Below are 17,118 nucleotides of genomic sequence, written 5' to 3'. Positions count from 1 at the left end.
TGTTTCTTCATGTGATTTCTTCTTCTATTCGTTGGTTACATTTTTATTCTTTTTATCACTTCAGTATTCACCTAATTCAAGCTTAAACTTTGGATAGACAATAAAAAACACAAATTACACACAAAAAATAATTTCAATATCACTAAAATTTTGCAAACTTTGCATTTATTTCAAGTTTTTTGTTGTTTATTCTTGACTCACAAAACGAATTTTGTTTTTTCTTTTTGTAGTTGAAGTTGCAGTTGTTTTTTTTTTCGTTTTTTTTTTTGTTAAATTTCAAATACAGTAATCAATGTTTTGTCGGTTCAAATATGTTTAATAGGGTGAAACTTTCCTATAGTGAAAATTGCATGGGATCATTTGAATGAATCTGATTATGTGTACACATGTATTATCCATTTAAGCCGCAACATCTTGAGGTTATTTCATAACAGAGTGAAAGCCTTATCGTATAGAATTTCACTATAGATCATTTCGACGGTATACATATATAGTATGTGTGTGTTGTGAGTGTGTATGCGTATTTATATTATATGTAGATACAATATACATATATGTATATATATATTTAGTATATATATTGGTGTTAAGTATATTTGATAAAGTAAACATGACTCGACTATTTTAGTACGCTGCTGATGCTGTTGTTGTTGTTGTTCTGTTGTATTTGTTGTTGTAACTGCAGTTGTTGCTTCCTTTGTTGTCAGTCGTAGTCCTGCTGCTGCTGCCTCACAACACTTCAACAACTGGTTTCATTCGTTACAAATCATAATTCACGATAAGACAGAGATGGCAGCATACAGAATTTGCAGAAACACAAAACACAAAATATTCACAATCATCATCAATAAACGAAAAGCCATAACAATGTCCTTCAAAGCACTGAATATGGAAACCATTCAACTAACTAAACACTTCCCCACCTCTTCTTTATCTCTCTCTGTCTCTCTCACTTGTTGTTGTGTTGTTCATTAATAAATTCAGCACAGAGCGACGACGACGTCGTCTCATCATCATCATCATTATCATTATTATCATCGTGTGTGTGCCCGTCCTCCACTATAGATTACAATTTATAGTTTACAGTTCACAGTTTACATTTTTAAAGATTACAGATTACAATTTTAGAGATTAAAGATTACAGTTTACAGATTACAAATTACAATTTCTATATACAATAATCAAAGATAATCGTAGGCGCAAAACAAACGCAATTAACAACAATGAGCAAACGAAGAAGCAACAACATGCGTTTTCGGTAGCGTTTTTCTTTTCATTTCTTGTTATTTTTTGTTTTTTTTTTGTTTCGATAATTCGAATTCTTTTTTGAGTTTTATTTTTTGGGGGTTTTATTTTTGGGGACGGTGGATCTGAGTTTTTAATTTTTCTTTTTAATATTTTTTACTTTTATTCACTGTTTTACTTATTATTGATCATCTTTCTCTTTCTCTCTCTCTTGTGAATTCTCTTCATCCTTTAATTTGTTGCCAAAGCTGCCTGTATGCCGCTCTTGTCTATCTTCTGACTGCCTGATTGACTTCCAGACTGACTCAACTGTCTGTCGGTCCATGTCGTTCACAATTCACAATTATATATCAATCAATCAGGCTAAATCAAGTATGCAATTACATATTTAACATAATAACTAGGGAGCAGCTGCAATTCGCTCCGCCTGCTAATCAAATTATCAACAAGTTTTTCTAATATTACAGTTAGACAAAAAAAAAAAAAATACATATATATATAAAAAATACAGCTGTATACATCATATATGTGTGTGTAATATATATATATATGTATATATATATATATATAAAGAAGAAAAGAACAAAACAAAAACAACAGCCAAACACGCAACATAAAAAAAAAAACAAAACAAAAAATAAACGATTGTTCCACATTGCGGATTGCGAGGAAGAAGTGTTTAATGGAGTCGATGATGTTGCTCTCTGTTTTGGGAGTATGTGTGTGTGTGTGTGTGTGTGTGTGTACATGTGTGTGTAGTAGTGTAGTGTCCTGCTTGTTGCGTGTTGTGGTGCTGCTGATCTCTGTGGGCGTACCGATTAAATTTCATTTGATTGAAGTGGAGTTTAGAGTGGTGGGTTTAGGTTGGGTTTAGGTTTGGGGGGGGAGGGTTGTGCGGGGTGCTGGATAAGTAGTAGTAAAATGCTTAGACGTATAAATATGCTCTCCTAATTTTAGTATGTAATAATCACATTGACTGTCGCCGCCTTTGTCATCATATTCGATATTGCTATATATCGCTATCATTATCGCTATCGCTATCATCTCGCTCCGCTAAGATTATGGTAACCATGATCTGCTCATCCTTATCGTTCAACTGTTGTCGCTCTCTCTCTCTCACTCGCTGTCGTCGCCGTCTCTCTGTCTCCATCGTCGTTCGCCTTCGCCATCCGCCACATTTGAATTTTGCATTAATTTTAATGACGCACGCATGCGGACTACATGTGATGCCACTGCGTAACGGCGACGCTCGCATTCTCATTGAGACGCGCAATCTCCTCGTGCAGATTGTGTCCGAGCCACTGTAGAAAGATGCGATCGTAGGCGGCCTTGCACAGTCGCAGCGGATTGCCACGCCTCAGGCCCTGATCCGTCTCGCCGTACTCATCCAGATACGGTGGCTGCACAAAGCATCCCTTGCCACGGCCCAGATAGACCACCTGGCAGTCGCGTATGCGCAAAAAGATGCCCACCTCGGCGCCACAGTCGTGGGCGTGGTGCGTGCACGCGCCCACATTCGTTTTGCCCAGCTCCGGTTGGCAGCAGTACGAATGGCCACAGAGAATGGTGCCGCATATCAGGCACATCGTTGGTGTTTTCATCTCCTCGCGCTCGTTGTTCGGACAAAAGATGTCCGAGACGCTGTTGATGAGATCACTGTAGTCCTCGTACAGTGTGACCAGATGCGGCAACGGCCGCTGGCACGGCACTAACGCTATCGACTCCTTTTCTGACGACGACGCCGACGACGACGATGGGGCGTTACCTTGACGTTTGCTAACGCTACGCTCGAACAGCTCGGTTCGAATGTATGGATGCGAGGCAAAGCTCTGCATCATGGTGGCATACACCGACTCCATGTCAAAGTATACGCCCAATTGGGGCTCCAGTCCCAGATACTGGCACATCAAATCAAACCGATCCGGCTGATCGGTGGGAAACGTGTCGGGGAAATCGACATCGGTCATGCAGCGATAGAAGAGGCAAGCACAACGCAGGAACGAGCTCTGCTGCCGCTTCACATACTCGAGCAGCATCGCCAGATGCTTTGGCGTGCAATCGCCGGCAAGCGTTGTTGCTGACGTTGACGTTGTCGCCCCACCATCCTCGCCGCTCATTTCCAGCTCCATCTCCTCGTACTCCTCACGCTGGCGTCCGTCGCGCTCGAATTGACGGACACGCGCTGCCATATTGTTCTTAATGTAGAATATGGCCAGGTTGTGCTTGATTTTCGCCGGCAGCTGTTCCACATACTGCAGCATTGTTATCGCTGGCGCCGCTGTCGATGTTGATTGCTGCAGCAGATCCTCGACATCGGCGTCATTGTGCTTGGCCATCTCCTTGTCGTAGTCAAAGCAAATCACCGCCTTGGTCATGTTGGCCAGGAAACACGTTTGCAGTGTGTAGAAATCAAACATGCTGCCGCTCGCTACGATCGCCTTCGAAGCTGCAAGGCAAAGAAATAGTTTATTATTATATTGCATTCAAATTATATTACATCGCGACTCACCATCGGCACAGACCAGCAGATTGGGCACCATGAAATTCAGCTGAACGAGCATGCGGAAGCAATCCCACTCAAGGACGCTGGGTCCCTTCTGATTGAAGATCGTGTCCAGCAGCTTGGCGCCCTGTTGACTCTGGCTGCGCAACTGCGGCACCGTCAACGTCGACGAGTAGAGAGCACAGGCGCGAACCAGATTGCTGGCGCAGCTTTGATGCCGCATCGGCAGCTCCGCCTTGAGCGGCTTCTGTATGGCATACAGATACACTTCCAGGGCTTGCAATGTGTAGCTGCAAGTGTTCCACAGCAGCGACACCGTATCCAGTTCGATATCGGCAGCTATGGACGACGAATCCTTGCTCGCCTGACCCTGCAGCTGACTTTGGGTGGCATTGCGCATGGCCTTGTGAAAGGAGCCCATCATCTCGATCCAGTTGGGATGCATCAATGGCTTGTCCACGACCTGAGCGCTGCGTTCGAATTGCATCAAATCGCCAATGATGTTCGATCTGCGCAGAATATCAGCGCTGCGGGGATAGATGTTGTTCAGCCACTCGTCATCGCTGACCATCATCGATGACCTGGACGATGACGGCGACCATGGGGACCACGGTGACGACGACGACGTTGCCGACGATGATGATGCTAACGATGGCGATGCTCCTGCAGCTGCTGCTGCTGCTGACGACGGTGACAACGCTGACGATGGTGATGCTGCTGATGTTGATGCTGCTGTTGTTGTTGTTGCTGCAGCTGTTCCTGCTGCTGTTGCTGGCCAACTGTGCTCGATGTAGGCCAGTTCGCTGGCCAAGGTGCGCATGAGTTCCACATAGCAATCCAGGGGCAGCACATTCTCTGAGCTGGCGCCCGCTCCTGCTCCCGTTGAGGCAGCCGGCATTAGGGGTGACGAGAATTTGGCCAACGCCTCGCTGACCGGCAGCACAGTGTTGCTGAGAGTGCGACAATAGGGACAATGGAACTCCACGTTCTGTGCCTGGGTGAGCGAGACACGATTGCGCTGTGGCCGACGCAGCTCCTTGGTCTCCTCGCTGCTGTAGTACTCCTTCCAGCAATTGTAGTGCATCACATGACCGCAGCAGCTCACATGCAACGCCGACTTCAGTCCACCGACGCTGGGCGCCGAGTAAATCACTCGCGATGTCTGCAGAAATGCCGAGCTAACCAACGGCGATCCACTGCTGCTCACACAGCAATCCTCAAAGCACAGTATGCACTTGAAGCTATTGTCACCGATCTCAGAGGCGCAGCGTCGTTCACCCAAACACGCCACCGTCTTGGCTGGCTCGGGTATTAAAGCGGCAGCGCCCAGCTCGGGTATATCATCCCAGTCCATCACCGATTCCGTTGCAGGCTTGCTGGTAGTGGCGACTCCAGCAGCACCAGCAGCGCCCTCTTCGGTGGCGGTGCTGGCAAACATTTCGGCATTCGATTTCATAAACGACTTTTGGGCATTCTGCATTTGAGCCATGATCTTGGCCCGACGCTCGGCGGCCAAACGTGAACGCGCCTCCTTCTCAAGGCGTGCCTGCTGCTCCGAGGTGAGTGGCTGATAGTCGCTCTGCGCTGTCTCCACCGATGTGCCCGCCGAGGTGCTCGCTGCCGACGATGTGCTGGCGCTCACATTGGGCGCTTGTTTTGCCTGCAGTTCCTTGAATCGCCTGATCGTCCACAGCACAAAGTCGCGATGCGCCTCCAACTACACAGCCGAGAGGGAGAGAAAGTTACGAATTAGCAATGAAACATCGTTTTTACAATAACATTTGCGACTTACGCGTGGACAACGCGCCAATTCATCCAGTTTTTCCAGCACACCGTATTTTTGTGATCTCTCGTAAAAACTAAGGAACGGATAGTACTCGCTGAGCTCCTCCTGAATGGCAAAGCCCAGCAGATGCAGCACCTAGAATGAGAGTAAAAGTTCCGCATTAAGCGACATCTTTATATTGTGTGTGTCTGCAGCAATGCTTCGCTTACCTTTTGCAGGTGACTTTCGGTAAAGGAGCGACTGTGAGCGTCCAATGCACGATCCATGATCATGGTGGTGATGCTCAGGAACACATTGCACTGCAGGATGTTCGCCATGGATCTGTAAAGTAGAAAAGTATTTCGATTAATAGTGAAACAATTAAGATATCGACCGCTCGAAGCAAAAAACTTATTGTTGATATTTAAATTTGTGATGTGATGCATTCAGTACACAAAATGTGTAAAAGTTTAAAGGAAAAAACTAATTTTTCTGTTATTATTATTGCACAAAATCCTTATTTGCCAACGTAATCAAATATTCATATTATTTATATTGTTTTCATATATAGATTAAGCAAAAATTTTAAAAACGAATGCAAACTTTTACCATTCCTAGCAATATTTGTCTCAGCAATCCTGAAGACACAAAAAAGAAAGAGGTTAGTCGATAGACAACTTATGTATCGGTTGACACTAGTAAGTCGATAGGCACTGAGCTATCGGTAGATCAGTAGCAGCAGTCACTCAGTGTTATCGAAGTTAATCGTCAAACAGTATATACTAAGTTTAACCGTGAACAAACTAAATTACAAATATTATCAATTAATCCCATATACTAAATAATCAAAGGTTATCTTTATAACCAACATTACTCGCACCCCTACTCCCACAATAAATTTTCTATTCAACCTTCCCCCTTGCCACCCTTAGCCGTCTCTAAAAAGCTCAACACTCACTTGAATGCCGGTGTTAGTTGTGGCAGCATTGGCGGCGGGCAACAGACGAGTTCGTTCTTGTTCTTGCGACGTTCGCGTTGCAACTCCTCGGCCTTGGACTTGTCCTCCTTGGTGTAATGATAGAAGTAGACATTGAAGTCCTCATACAGATGCTCCTTCAGCTCGTAGACGCCCTTGCTCTCGGCCCCAACGGGCTTCTTGAACACGGCGACCGTATTGATGACATCCTCGATGATGCTGTCATTGCTGCCGCCGTTGCCATCGGGCAAGGCACGCGATAGCTCCGAATGTGAATGCGACTTGATGCAGAGCAGCTGAATGATCTCCTTGCGCAGACGATCCTCCTCGGTGACAAGCGAAACGCCGGGCATCCAGCGTTCGCCAATGATGACAATCAGCAGCTCAAGGAACTCATCGGTCATGGACAGCTGACGCATAAACTCATCGTCGACCGTCGATTGCGCCAACTCCGCCTCATAGTTGGGCTGTGCCCAGGCGATCATATTGAATTTGTTCAGCATGTGTATGAGAAACTCGTTGCTCTCCATCAGCGAGGCGCCAATCTGCAGGCAAACAATATCTCTGTCCAACATCTCGACGCGACACCGCACATTGCGATAGAAATACAACTGATGCAGCAGCGAGTAGCCATTGCGACGCCACATGCCAGCGGCGACCTGTGCAATCATCGCCTGTGTACAGAGCACCGGCTCAATAATCTCGCGCGGCGTCAGCTTTATGTTCAGCGCCTCAGTTTCCGCCTGCAGACTGTCGTAGGTCAGATCGTGGGCACCCAGATGCAAATAGATGCCCGCATAGAAGCGCGACAGTGGCAAATGTATCGAGACGGGATGCGTGGACACATCGTAGATGAGACAATCGGCCACATGGCCGGCAACGGTCTTTGGTTCGACCTTCTCGTTGCCCACGATGAAATTGTTGCTGAGCAGCGCTTGGACCGTCTTCTTGTAGAGCTTGCGCAGCAGCGTCACATCGCTGGCCGCCCATTCGATCACCTGCGATATGGTCGAGGCGAGCTTAATGTGCAAATTGAAGGCGCACTCCCATTCCGGCTCGTAGTCCATATGCTGGCCCATCTGGCGTGTTATCGACTCCATGCCCTGCATCACATTCAGCACCGGCATCAGCGCCTTGCAGCCTGCAAAACACGAGAATGCAAATATTGTATTTTATGATTTCGATTATGATGGAAAGAATATCACTAGACGTTATCAACAAATAAATTCTCTTCATTACGTATTGAACAAGTAAGAAAGCTACAGTCGAGTGTGCTCGACTGTAAGATATACCAAATGAATATACTTCATAAATACTACAAATATACTAAGTGATATTTTAGGTATATCTATCTATTCAGTTCTACATTCAAAATATACCGAAATGTTCCGGATTATCAGTGAAAGATAAATAGTGCGGTATTAATTTGAAAATATGCCTGATTAATATACCGGAAAATACTGAAAATATAGGGAAAGCATACATATATGCAGAACTGCATTCATAATATACCTGAATATAATCCAATGCAAAATAATGTAGTATTCATTTAAAATATACCTAATTATTATACCGTAAAAATACGTTAAAAATATACCAAAAGATATTTTAGGTATATTAATACATAATAATTATTAGGTATATTAATAATATATTAATACATACTAGTACATTCAAAATATAATATAAAAAGCATAATATACCAAGTGTTCACTTGGACAAATGAACATGGCTATATCGTCTCGGCTGATCAAGAATATATATAATTTACAGGGTCGGAGGATGCCTCCTTCTGTCTGCGTTACAATACCCATTTATCCAATGGATAGCTAGTATAATAATCAAAGTTCGTTTCATTTGTTTGAGTTGTTCGTTGAGAACATTAAAAAGCCACTTGAATCGCTTGAATAGTTCGATATTTGCCTATAGCTTTTGCTTACAACTCAAGTAGCTTAACATGTGAAGTGTCATTGAAAAGCGCATTAGATAATTCGATTATGATAATTATGAATTACTCTACAAAGCAGCGCAAACAATCGCCACGCACACAAATTAGTGCGAGACAGATAGAGTGCGAGGGAGAAAAAGAGAGAAACATAGTGTCTGCAGATACGTGTCCGAGATAAATAACGAAATTTCGACTGACCTTCGATGAAACCGTTTCGCAACTTGTTGCTGAGCACTTCCGGCTTCAGGCTGAGCAGATAACGAAGATCGTAGAGTATGTAATTGGCTCGCTTGAAGAACGCCATGCTGGCAATGTTCTTGCTAAAGTGTAGCCGGCGATTGTGTATGAACTTCTCGATGGCCACGTGATAGAACGTGTGCAGCAGCTTATACAGAATGCTCTCCTGGGCGATCAGATGATGGGCAATGCTGGGCACGGTGAAGAGCTGCACGCTGAGCGATACAATCGAGAACGAATGATCGTGATCATCGCTGATAAAGTCCTGGACAATGGTCGCATAGCGTCGCGAGAACTCCTGGGCCAAGACCATTTTGTTCTCGTACTCCATGAGCATGCCGGAGATGAGCAATCGATGCCAGCAGGTGCGTGCCGTCTTCCACAGTTTCACATCGTACTCGAGTATCAGCCGTATGCAAAACGATTCATTCTTCTGCTGCACCAGCTGGGCGAAACGCTTGCGAAATAGATAATGACGGACGAGGAACTCCTGGAACCAGCTGAGCAATTGCAGGGCAAACTGCTGGCATGCCACCGAATTGATGTTCAGCACCGATGTGCGCAACGATTGGCTATGCCGGGGATTCGTCAGCATACCGGATGGCGGTATCATTTGATTCTCGATGGCCGTCTTGAGGTCGTTGCACTCCTTGAACGTATCACACTTGACAACGGCGCGACCCTCGCGATCAATCGCGGCCACAATCTCCATGGCATCCTTGTGACGGCACTTGGCAATCTTTGTCAGCGTCTGTATGACCTGATCGAACGTGTGCGACTCATCGTTATACAGAACCGTACAGAAATTGGCACCATCCAGTTCGCCATCGAGGCACTGGAGACTGGCATTCGGTTCGATTTGCAGATAGTTAACACAGAATGCCAGAATCGCACTGAAACAGACCTCGGCACGTTCCAGCACAGCGTTTGTTATGATCTTACTTTCCAGGGGATTCTTGCGATTTGCCTGCATAGAGACGAAACAGTTCAAGTTATGATGTAATTGTTGTGAATGTGAATTCCAATTACACTTACCAAATGCAGTTCACAGTATTGATCACGCTTCCAGGCCTCGTCGTCGCCACAATCACAGCATCCACCACCGCCGGAACTGGACATTTTATACTTGTGAAAGCGATGTGCCGAACGCTTAAAGCAATTGACACACAGCACACAAGTGGGATCGACGCCACACTCGCGACAACTGTAGGTGGGTTCACCATTCTTGAACACCTTGCCGCACACGGTGGCCGTGTTGCCCTCGAGCTGCAGCTTCTCGAGCGCTGTAGCCGGATTATCGCCGAGCATGAACTCGACCATAACATCGATGATCTCCTCCTTGGCCAGTGACTCCTTGAACATGCATTTCACTGCAACGAAGAAAAAGAGTATTCATTATTAATTGAAGTATGAACACATCGTGAAACAAAGGAAGCAACTACAAATTAGCCTACGATACAACACAAGAAATTTGGCTAGGAAAGCAGAGATCAACCACATCGAATCGAATGTTGTTTGTTTTGCCAACTTACAGGACCCGCAGGTCACGGCATGCTTTGACTCCTGCAAGCGTTTGATTTCTTGCAGCAACATTGATGCTTTCGAGCTCGTGGAGACTTGTTCATCAAAGTTAAGGGTTTGCACCGAGACCATGAAGGAGTCTTCATCGTGTCATACACCACATCACCATACATCAAACATCATACATCATACATCATCATACATACATATCACCCGTAGAAAGATGAATTAGTGTGCGTTAATGTTTAATTTCCTTATTTTTTATGTTTTGTGTTAGTTTTCTCTACTGCGGCTTTGGTTAGTTAATAAAAAAATGAACGGAGATTTTCAATGGAATTTTAGGAAATTTATCGCTGAATTTTTAAATATAATCTAGTAGTAATAGTGCTCGATGAAGTCGGTGTGGTACTCACAAGTTGGTGCATTTGAATCGTCTGTGAAATAAAAAAAATGAAACAAGAAAATAAAATAAAAACCAAAAAACAATAATGCGCTAATAAAATAAAATCGAAGTATGTAATGAAAGTAAATTAAGTGAACTATAAACAATCAATGTAAAATGTAAATTGAATAAACTCAACGAGAAATCATTGTAATACACTAATTGTTAAACATTTTTGTTGTTCCGCTTCCCAAGAAAAAGCAAACTGATGAATTCATAAAGAACTACTTAAAATACATCTAGTAATTATAATTGAAACAAGGAAATTATGTAAATAAAACGCAATGAATGTGCTGTGCTGTTAACTTCGAGGCACATACGTGTCTATATATATATATTCAGTATATATTCATACTATATATATGTATATAGCCGAGCCGTAGCAACGGATTTTGTAGTGGCAAGTGTAACTGAAGTGTCTTTCTCTGCCCCTATTTCTAAACAACGTGCAACGTGTGTGTCAGCATAAATTGGGTTTATTATTTGTTATTATTTTATCGAACCAGCATTCGCTTGCATATATCTGATGACATGTGTTTATTTTGACTGAGGAGGAACTCGTCGAACTCAAAAGTTTCCACAACGTTGCGATGAGTCTTCACAAGTTATTATAAAATTCTTAGCTGTTGTAGTTTCATAGCTGGACAATTAACAAAAAATCGCATCATTGTTTAGTGCATCATCATCATCATCATTACCATGCGGCCGATGTGGCGTATGAGTAATGCACTCTCTGGTTAACATTAGTGCATATTGTGTATTTAAATAAATAAAACACACACACACACACACACACAGAGAGAGACTGGAAACTGGTTAGTCAAAGCCACAGCTACAGCAATAAGTTGACATTTGTGCTCAACCCAAAACAAAAGGCAATAAAATTCAAACCCAAATCCACACCAAAAAACATGCGACATGGTTAGTGATCATAATCATAGCTATGATGATCAGCATCATAATGATAATAATGATGCTCGCTAATGCGTTTAGTTCAGTTTAGTCAAGTCAAGAGCTAACTGAGCAACCGCAAGAGTGTAATTCAAGACTCGGGCTCAAAGACAAAACTCAAAACTCACGAGATATCATTATCAGAGCCAACAGCAGCATTAAAATTGTTATGAGCAAAGACACAACAAAGTAATACACATAATATAATAATAATAATAATAATGAAAACCTTCGGCAAACGAGTTTCGAGGTAATCGAAAATGAAATCGAATCAAAAACTCATTCGCCGCACACTCACAGATCGAATATGAATACGAATACGAATAATACAGTTCAAGGTCGTGTATCAACAACAAAAACTCATCTAAAGCCAGTAAAAGGGAGAGTCAACAGAGAGAAAGAGAGAGAGATGGAAAAGATGAGAAAGTGGAAATGGAAAAAGCTGATCGATCGCTGATCAATCGCAAGTCGCGATAACGAACGCAGCTCAACTGATCACCAAACATTCAGTCAGTCAGTCAATCAGTCAGTCAGTCAGTTGGGGGTTTCTCTAAGAGGTTTCAGTTGCCTCAGGCTATCATCAGGCGCGTCTGCTTGCTTTCTCTTTCCTAGAAAAACTCTGCACACACTTCATTGATTATCGGCAACAATCTCTATATACATATGTATACATATATGATTACTACTATATAAACACATAGTATATACAGTCATGAACTATATACATATGTGATTCATTAAGCAAACAACACGCCTGAGGCGCAATAGAGTGCAACAAAGAACGCGCGACGCCTGGAAAAATCGTTCTTCAGTGCGTTGCGCTTGATTCATCCTCTTACGACTGTCCGTCCGTCCGTCTGTCTGTCTGCCAAGGTTGTAACGACAGAATGACCAGAATATATACAGCCACAGTGAGTGCGAAAAGAAGTGTACAAACATCCGTAATAAACAAAAAAATAGGTATCACCATCGTGCATCGATCAGTTTATCTTGAAATAATTAAAACAGCTGCATCAAGCTATATTTAAATACTTTGAAATTGTTGAAACATATTTATTTGCACCTCAACTTGTGTCAATTTACCACTATTGTAATCGAAGCATTCATTTTATGGCTCGCACTGTGTGTGACCTACAAAAACATCCGATAGGTGTCGCTGCCTTCAATTTTTAATTGCTTCTCCTGACAACCCCTAAAACAAGATGACTGTCAGAAATTAACGGTACTCCCATGCAGTTGAACAATAACAAATTATGCGATCTCTGCTCAAACTGCCATCGACCTTAAAGATGACTTGATTTATACGCATATACTATATACATACATAATGTATATATATAGAAATATCTGTGCCCAATTCGACACGAATGTCTAATTGTGTCAGGCGAACAAAGAACCAGAACCAGAACGAGAACCAGAAACAGAAACAGAACCAAAATCGTCTGAGAAGTGCGGAACTGAGAACACGTCACTTTTGGATTCGCATTTGGCAAATAAACCAAAAAATTAATGACGATCCTCACACACAAAGTTGAATAAACCAAGAGCTGAATATATTATATGTATGTATTGTATATGGCAGATGGATTCTTCTTTGCCTTTCTTATCAGTCAGCCGATTAGTCAGTCAGTCTGTTTGGCTGCTTTTTTCGCTCATTTAGTTGGCCAGATGTGAATGAGCGATTGTTGAGAGCGTGGCGAGTGTCAACACAAGGTATCAACGATGAGACAACGAAAATATAAAACATCATTGTGTTTGTGAATCAACGAATTCAAGATACTCCACACATCGTGTGTTTGGAATAAGTCAATGAAAACTGAATGAAATTCAGAAAAAGATCGTTTATAACACCCTTTTTAATATATAAAGCAACTTCTATAAGAAATTCAAATAATATGATTGATAAGAAATCATACAGAAAGTCTAATCTATGGAGCAAAAGGAGACACAATTGTATTACATAAGAATATTTTAAATAAAATAATTCAATATATCTTTTGACTGACTGATTTTTATTAGTTGACAATGATCTATAATAATAATAATATAGAAACTATAACAATCCAAAATGAATTCAACTATAGAAGCGTACAAAATTCGCCATTTCAGTGAATTATTTGGTTGGAAAAAGTGGCGAAGGAAAACTGCTCCCCTCGTAATTCTAGAAAAGGAAAATGTTTCTACCTGGATAACTTTACAGAGCTCAAGTCGATTGAACAAAGCAGACTATATATATGCATTATATACAACAAAAACAAAAGAAAAACTAACGACAATGGGTACAAAAATATATAAACTTCTAACGGAATGTGGCGCAAACAAGTTTGTTATTGTTGCTAGGCTGGATTGTCGTTGTCGCTGTTGTTGTTGCTGTTGTAGTTGTAGTTGTTGCATAGACTGCATAGAAGGTGAGACAGGTAAAGTAGGCAAGTCGAATCGTGCAATCAACTTGTCTAATGAAAGGAAAAACGACAGCGCGAAAATGTACGGAAATCGAATAGACGATAATGGCAACAACAACAATACAATAGAGAAAAATACAAATGTGAATGTGTGGGTGTTGGTGTATGTGTGTGTGTGTGTGTGTGTGAATAAAGCAACGAAACGTGCAATGTTCAATGAGAACAGCAAGCAACAAATTCAAGAGCACGGCTCTAAACTGATAACTATATTAATATATTGATAGATATAGTGAGAGTACATATATATGAGTGTATGTATGATATGCTCTATATGTATGCATGTATGTGTGTATACCTGGGACCGAAAAACAATGATTATTTTTGTTTTTATTCAATCTAACAATCGGCATTGACTTTGCACGAAATTAACTGGACAAACGTGATTCTTTTCTTTTCCAACTTTTAATTTAGAAATGTTTTTCCTTCAACGATAATGCTTAACAGAAAAGTAAATTAATCAAGGATTGGGATTATTTCCTACTTCTTATGAATGGATCACGAAGCATTTACTTTAGTATCATAGAAATTATCTAAAATGCTAAATAATAATTGTATTTTAATTTGATATTTCTGTTTATGATTTTAAATTGATGAGACATTAAATATTATCGTTGAAGGAACCCCAAAGATTATCGATGATAAACAGTATGTAATGATGACGCTTCCTGATTTTGCAAATAGATAGCCATAGATATGGTGTAGATATGTTTATAGGTTTGTTAGTTCGAGACTCACCTGTTTCTGTTTCATTTTGAAATTCGAAATACTTTGGCGATTCCTTTTTGAAGTAGTCGATTAAATCGTTGCGTGTCAATGTGCCAGCCTGATGCTTGAGGCGCCATTCCTTTAATGGATAACTGCCGTCGTCGTGTTCGGGCGGTGGCGCAACAACAACATCGTCCATATCGTAGCGATCCATATTGGTAGTCGGTGTTGTTGTCGCTGTCGCAGTTGTTGTTGCTGTTACTGTTGTTTTGCTATTTGTTGGATTTTGTTTTTGTTTCCGTTTCTGTCTTCTCCTCCTTCGTCTTGAAACTTTTTCGTTTTTTTGCTTTTGTATTTTTTCTTTTCTTTTTTTTTTTTGACAATTACCGAGTGACCCTTTCAACTAAACGCGAGCAGTAGAACAGTTAGTTTTTGCTTTTCGTTTTGTTATGTGTTATATCCTCTATTCGCTAGCTATGTTTCTCGCTCACATGCAATGCTTGTTACACTCTCTCGCTCTCACTGTTCCCTTGTTGCTGTTGCTGTTGTTGTTGTTATTGCTAGTGCTACTGCTTTTGTGGGTGTGTGCGTGTGTGTGTGTATAGTTGTTAGTGCATTGAGTGGGCGGTTTGTCCTTGGTGATATTGCTGTTGTTGTTCTTTCTCGTTAGCTTTGCTTGCAGCTGATGTTACAGTTGTTCTATGTGCTATGTGTTGTTGTTCTCTTTTGTTGCTATTTGAGTTGCAGTTGTTGTTGTTGCTGGATGCATTTGGTTTTGTCTTCTTGAATTTGGCTACTAAACGGAATTATTTAACACTATTATGAACATAACTTTAACAAACTTGAATTTTTGGAAATTATTGTTTCTTTTTTTGCCGTTGTTATTGTTTTTGTCTATTTATTTAAATCCGAATAACGAGAAAGTTGCGCGCACTTGTTTTTGATTTGATTTTTATTATTTTCTGATCCGATTTGTGGCTAAGTAAGTACATATTAGTCAATGTAAAACAATAATTATATTTTACTTGTATTATTTTTTTTTTTTTTGTTTTTGTTCAATTTGACGAATTATTCAAATATTGCTCCCTCTCTCTCTCTCTCGCTCGCTCTCGTTAAACAATTTGAAATTTGCAACTGTTGCTTGGCCATTTTTGATAACTGTCTTCTTATAGTGCAGTGCAATTGCTGCTTGTGTTTTTCGTTTTTATTCTTATTGTCTAACAATGGTTAGTTTTGGCAGCAAAACAAAAACAAAACGCAGCCAGCACTATGTGTAGGAGAGAGCGAGAGCGCGCATGACAACAGCAGCAGCCAACCCACAAAATATACGGCATTCAAATTTTCGATTAACAGAACACAAAAAGAAAACAACACGAAAAAAAAAGTGAAAAAAAGAAACGCAAATACATGTGAACAACATGCATGTAAATATATTTATGTGTGTTTATATGTATGCAAATTCATGCAATATACGTTTGTATGCATGTGCACTTGGCAGACAACAACAACTGCAGCCAGTCAGATTCTACACACACTCTGGTATATGTATTATTCACATTCACTTGGTTGTAGTAACACATGTATATAAGTTCATATGTATGTATATGTATATACTTAGTATGCAAGTACATGTATGTATGTGTGCTAAATGCATAATAATAATTATTGAGAGCTAAATATTGTTTTGCTGCTGCGGCTGCTGCTGCATTGCGTTTCTCTCCTTTACTTTTCTTTCTCTTATTTTTTGCTTCTCACATGCGCGCATGCATACATTTAAATACACATACATAGATGTATGTACATATACGTATATATATGTATATATATACATTTATGTACATCTCCATATATATACATACATATATACACAAATACAATTTGAATGTATGCTTTTGTATATTTTCAAGCAAATGCTTTTTATTTGATTTTCATTTTTTGCACTTCCTACGTGAAATAGACAATCGCCGATATATACTGGACGGACGGACGACCGCGGCAGGCAGCTGATGAAATATACAAGCAAAAGAGAATTCAAAAACACTCAGCTGCACACACACTCGCACACACAGTTGACACACACCTATATATACATACACTATTTCTATATATTCACATATTATGCGTGTGTGTATGTATTTATGGCCTTTTCCTTCGGATTTAAAAACTTTAAAATTGTTGTGTTTTTTTCTTTCGCTCTCTCTCTCTCGAATCGCAGCAGGCAAGCTGTTCAACTGGCTGCTGCAATTTCGTAATATGCAATGCACGTTTCAGCTTAGCTTTGCTTTGCTTTTCCGCTTTCAATTATTCGCGTTAGCTTTTGGTCGCGTACTACGCACCAGATTATGAGCAGTGTGACCGCAATT

At 41.3% G+C, this 17,118-nt stretch overlaps 1 protein-coding gene across 7 annotated transcripts; it reads right to left on the bottom strand.

Moving 5' to 3' along the window:
• Positions 1–128: 128 nt before the first annotated feature.
• Positions 129–17,085, bottom strand: LOC117578201 (E3 ubiquitin-protein ligase UBR1). Of its 7 annotated transcripts, none has more exons than XM_034263533.2 (11): positions 16,836–17,085; positions 14,786–15,158; positions 10,609–10,629; positions 10,207–10,335; positions 9,710–10,044; positions 8,636–9,641; positions 6,472–7,630; positions 5,744–5,855; positions 5,541–5,669; positions 3,755–5,465; positions 129–3,691 (listed from the first exon to the last, which is right to left on the bottom strand). In XM_034263533.2, the coding sequence occupies exons 2-11, from the start codon at positions 14,967–14,969 to the stop codon at positions 2,463–2,465; spliced, it is 6,015 nt and encodes a 2,004-aa protein (XP_034119424.1). In that variant the 5' UTR covers positions 14,970–15,158; positions 16,836–17,085; the 3' UTR covers positions 129–2,462. The 7 variants fall into 7 exon arrangements, with proteins under 7 accessions (XP_034119424.1, XP_034119421.1, XP_034119422.1 ...); XM_034263530.2 differs by having other exon boundaries at positions 14,786–15,551; positions 16,850–17,085; XM_034263531.2 differs by having other exon boundaries at positions 16,850–17,085.
• Between the last annotated feature and the right edge of the window lie 33 nt (positions 17,086–17,118).

This window comes from Drosophila albomicans, chromosome X (genome assembly GCF_009650485.2).
Source record: "Drosophila albomicans strain 15112-1751.03 chromosome X, ASM965048v2, whole genome shotgun sequence".
In the NCBI taxonomy this organism is placed as follows: Eukaryota; Metazoa; Arthropoda; class Insecta; order Diptera; family Drosophilidae; genus Drosophila; species Drosophila albomicans.
The sequence above is the reverse complement of the archived record's forward strand: the minus strand, read 5'-3'. Positions and strand labels throughout refer to the sequence as shown.